General features: G+C 40.2%; 1 protein-coding gene across 1 annotated transcript; it reads right to left on the reverse strand.

Annotated features, from left to right (window-relative positions):
- Positions 1-1,247: 1,247 nt before the first annotated feature.
- On the reverse strand, positions 1,248-2,243 carry LOC140180950 (uncharacterized). Its single transcript, XM_072222839.1, has 2 exons — positions 1,683-2,243; positions 1,248-1,583 (listed from the first exon to the last, which is right to left on the reverse strand). Exons 1-2 carry the CDS (start codon positions 2,241-2,243, stop codon positions 1,248-1,250), a joined length of 897 nt encoding a protein of 298 aa, XP_072078940.1.
- Between the last annotated feature and the right edge of the window lie 2,651 nt (positions 2,244-4,894).

A 4,894-nucleotide genomic window follows, 5' to 3' on the forward strand; every position in this document is an offset into this window, starting at 1 on the left:
AAGGTGGCTGAATTATTGGGGCTGTGTCCTGCTGCATAGGTTGCTGAACTGTTGGGGCCGTGGCTTGCGGTTGAGGGTGGTGAACTGTAGGTACTGGAGGTCTAGTTATTGCTTACTTGGGTCTGAAATTTGGCCCGTGGTTGGGTGCAGTTGGGGTAGCAGGGTTTGAGGGCTCAGTGTTGTAGTCCACACCTTAAACCACATGAAAACAATTCAATTTAGTGTATATGCTCTTGGGCCAATTAATTTTATAGTTAAAGGGCATGAATTTGTAAAATAACATTACCTCTACTGGTGGTTGGGCAGAGTATGAAGATTGAGTGTCAACCCTTGTCTCTTGTTGGACTGAATTTGGGTTGGATATCTTTGGAACTTTTTCTTTTGCCTTTTTGCTTTACCCTGTGAAAGACACATGAGAAGCAAAGTAAGAACAGCCATGATAGGAAAAAAAACTTAAGTTTAGGGTCTCAGACAATGGACTACCACTGGATCAATAGATGTGGCAGTAACATTTTGGAGAACATTGGTTCCAACTCCTTCCCCGGCCTGTGCAAATCCAAGAATAACATCTCAACTACTATACTACTCAATTGAATAGAGGAAATAACAATTACTACAATGGAAAAGAAAAACATGTAGAACTCTTTTAATCTGTGCTTCTTGCTGATCTGGAGGTAGCTGTGATGATTGGTTTCCAGTTTGTTGTTGCTTTGCCTTCTTTCGTTTTGGCTGCCAATTCGGATTTGAAGGAGGGCCTTTGCAAGTCATGTGGTAGTGTCCCTTTTGCCCACATTTACTGCACGTGACTTGGAATGACTTCCTTACCTTGTGACCTTGCTGCTGCATTTGTCACTCAGCCACCATATCAACAACTCTTTTTTTGGTTGGTCTCCCAGAGGTCTCCTAATGATTGGTACCTCTGGATGCAGCCTGTTGGTTTCTTCCCAAAACTCCTCAGAATTTACTGGTTTAATGGAGTCCCCATAAGTAGGCCGGACAGATTCCATTGTAAGCCATTTGTGTGCAAAATCCTCTGGCCTCAGCCCTTGTTTCCTTAACCTTGAGATAGCAGCCACTGCATGCTTCATCCCCAACCCACTCTGCCGTCCACTTGTTGCTCTTAGGAATGATGTACTCATCCAGCCTTAGTTGTTGAACTGGAGCCAATTTACCCTTGCATTTGCTTATTCTGTGCTTGTGCCCTGCCATCTTTCGCATAATGTAACTTCGAAGCTCCTCTCACATAGTTAAATCGGTTTCTCTCTATATTCCACGATCTTGGCGTTCCAAACTTCGCACATATTATTGGTGATATTGTCACACTTCGAGCCATGGCTAATGTAAGCCTTCGTCCATGCACCAGGATCAAACTTCCGTAGATACCCCCAAGCATCCTTGTTCACCTTCTTCACAAGTTCCATTGAGTCTTTGAATTCTCTCATTGTTGTGCTCTTAGCAGCCTTCCAAACTAGCCCTTTTGTGTGCTTGTCCTTAAAGTGCTTGATGAAGTTTTTCCATATATGTAAGACACAATTCCTATGACGGGCTTGTGGCTTTATCTCATGCAATGCCTTAGCCAACCCCTGCAATAACAATTCAGCCAACAGTTGAATTAACAAGTAAGCACAGTGAAATAAAAAATCATATAACAAAAAGAAACACAAAGAAGGAAGTAATGTAACCTTCTGCTGGTCGGACATGAAGTTCCACCCCTTGGCAGCCACAGGACCAAGATCATCGTGCAGGATTGAAAGAAACCATTTCCAGGAACCAGTGTTCTCAGCTTCAACTATAGCAAATGCTATCACAAAGAAACTATTATTGGCATTCTGCCCCACAGCTGACAAAAGATGACCACCAAAGTACCCTTTTAAGAAGCATCCATCCAATCCGATCAGAGGGCGACAGCTCGCCTTGAAGCCTTTCTTGCAAGCATCCAGTGAAATATACAACCTATTGAATAGTGGACGACCCTCCGGTTGAGGAATTACATCAATCATACCAATGGATCCAGGATTGCTTCTGTGAATTTCATTTAAATAGTCATGTAGCTTTCTATATTGTTCTCGCTCCTTTCCAATTGCTTGCTCTTTAGCAGCTTTCAAGGCTCTGTATATCATCCTATAGTTTATATGGACATTATAGTCCTGTTTCATGTGCTCTAGTGCCTCTTTCGGAGTCATTAGAGGTTGAGTGACCAACCTTTTTACCAATTTACTTATCACCCAAGCTCTATCAGCCATATTACTACTCAAATTCCTACCACAGTTGTGCTCTCCAATGAATGTCTTGATTTGAAAATTTAGACTCTGACTATTATGAGAGCAAAACACCAGCCATGGACTAGACTCTGACTATTATGAGAGCAAAACACCAGCCATGGACAACCCTCCTCAGCACACCTTGCTCTAATCCTCTTTGGCTCATTCTTCAAATACATAAGCTCTTTTCCCTCATATACAAAGTAGTCCTTAAGTGCTTGCTTGAACATTGCCATGGTCTCAAAGTGTTGTCCAACCTGAAACTGAACCTCACCATACTCTGCATCCTTATTAAAGTCAGGATATCTTGCCTTATGCTCCTCATCTGAGTCAGAAATTGGGAAGTTAAATGCCTCAGACTCATATTCATATGACTTATCTAGGTCTGGGTCCAATTTCTCAACCACTGGATCTGAATTGGGCTTATCCCTTGCCTCATCATTTGGGTCAATATCACCTGGCCCATTACCTTGATCTCCACTAGGTCCACTGTTTGGCTCATTGCCTGCTTCTTGTTGGGATAGAACATGTTTTCTTTTTCTTCCAACATACCTTTTTGCCTTCTTCTTCTTAGTCCTAGGAGACATGTCCTTATCAGCAAAACTACCAGGTGACACATTCTTCTTCTTTTTAGGTGTTTGTTGTCTAACACAACTCTTTTTCCTAGCACCCTTTTGTCCAGCATCCATTGCCTCTTTCATCCTCACACTAGGCTGCTTCTTCCTCACATTCTTCCTCTGTACATTAACTTTCTCATCACTACTACTACTATCAGATTCGAATCCAGGTGGAGGGGGTTTGTAGGGTTCGTCTTCAGTTGTCTCATATCCATCATCGGAAGAAGGTGAATCTACCTCAACAACATCAGGCCCATATACTGGTTGACTAACATCATGCTCAAAGTAAATAACTAGCAAATCCGACTCCACATTCTCCATCTTTTTATCACACATTTCATTGATTTTCTTATCTCCTTTAAGAACATGCAACACAGACTCTAAATCAAGGGCACTGCCATCATACTAATACATCTGTTTGTAACTTGTATACCCTAAACCCTTGAACATTTCCTCCAAATCCTTGAAATTAACATAATCTATGTCTAATAGAGGAAATGTCTCAACACTTCTATCGCGATAGTACAATGCACCATCTTCATCCCGTTCCAACCAACCCACATGATGAAAAACAGGGACTATTTCATATGACATCTATTAGAATAACAATGTGCAATAATTAGAAATTAATTAACTACTTCCATCACGCCTCATTTTAATATTTTAGAACATGCATGGGGTGATCGCTAATCCAAATCATCATTAACAAAAACCAAGTTCAGTAAAAAAAAAATGGAGCAACACAAGCTAACAAAACTTCAAGATCAGATAGCGACACTAACCTTAGTAGCACAGTCAGTTCCTCCGTTTGCAGCACCGTCAACACCTCCTTGTTGGAAGTCTCTGTCAGCTTGCTTGGAGGGTAACATTTCGTTCTCTTAGGGTTTCTTCGTAATTTTGAGGAGAGAACGAGGGTGATGTATCGTAATTGAGGTGTGCACAAGGGGGAGAATGGGATTTCACCCCAAACAAGCAAAAGGATGCCAAGCAAAATGACGTCACTTTGCTTAGTGTGCAGGGGCTTATTTGTCCACATGCCCACAGAGCATTCCACGTTTGATGATCCAACGCCACGCCACGGGCTGCACGTTACACATCAGCGTTTTCCGTCGACTTTGAACGGAGAAACCAACTCAAGGGCTAATTGGTATCACGAAGTATATGGATAGGGGCCGATTTGTTAATTTATAAAGTTTAGGGGGCGTGTAGTCAATTTTCAAAATGGACAAGGACCAAAAAGGGTATTTACTCAAATAAATAAGCTTTAAGATGCCTAAAGGTATTAACTATGTTGATAATCTTAAAGGAGGACTTGGTTTGTTTTCATTTCTAAAAATAATCACATTTAGATTCTTTCTCATAAAATATATTGAGAAGATCTCACACAATAGAAATAAAAACAAGAATAAAGTTGCTAAAAGATAAATAAATGGTTAGTATCTATGGTTAAAAACCCATTAAGAAAATGCAGAAGCTAAAAATAGTTGCTTCTTGTAAACGTGGTTTTGGTAGCAAAATCATTTCTGCGTTCATGAGAAAAAAATTTGCCAAACTAAAAATTGAAACTTTCAAGAAATCTAAAGTGCTTCTTCTCTTCCATCGGATTTCCCAAACTCACCCATAATTATTATCCATCTTTTTAGACGTCATAATTCTAGAGACATTTGCTTTGTTGATGACCACACACTGGTCAGCATGGAAAACACTTCCATAACCTTGGTTACGGAGTCATGAGTTTTTCATCTACTAATAGTACATCTGAGATAAGATGAGAATCATCCTTATGTGTATTACTATTACCGAAAACTTTGACTTGAATACTGTTTGCGAACTTTATTAAGTCGTTGCTCATAGGATTGAGATTTCTGAAATACATATCTTGAACATTTGCTATTCATGTACTATTTTTGTTTCTTAGATGTTAAAAGCTTCAGACAATTTTTTATCTATAAAAATCTTAGACTTGGGTACTCTAACAGTCTTGGTCCCTATTTCATGGTCATGAAAACATGCTTC

The sequence above is a fragment of the Arachis hypogaea genome, chromosome 1, assembly GCF_003086295.3.
Source record: "Arachis hypogaea cultivar Tifrunner chromosome 1, arahy.Tifrunner.gnm2.J5K5, whole genome shotgun sequence".
Lineage (NCBI taxonomy): Eukaryota > Viridiplantae > Streptophyta > Magnoliopsida > Fabales > Fabaceae > Arachis > Arachis hypogaea.

What these genes read in the sequence shown, in the direction of transcription:
- LOC140180950 (XM_072222839.1), bottom strand. Translation starts at nt 2,243, where the DNA reads ATGGCTGATAGAGCTTGGGTGATAAGTAAATTGGTAAAAAGGTTGGTC. An exon ending in TCATGTCCGACCAGCAGAAG is followed by an intron (nt 1,584 to 1,682) that starts GTTACATTACTT and finishes TTGTTATTGCAG; the next exon opens with GGGTTGGCTAAGGCATTGCA.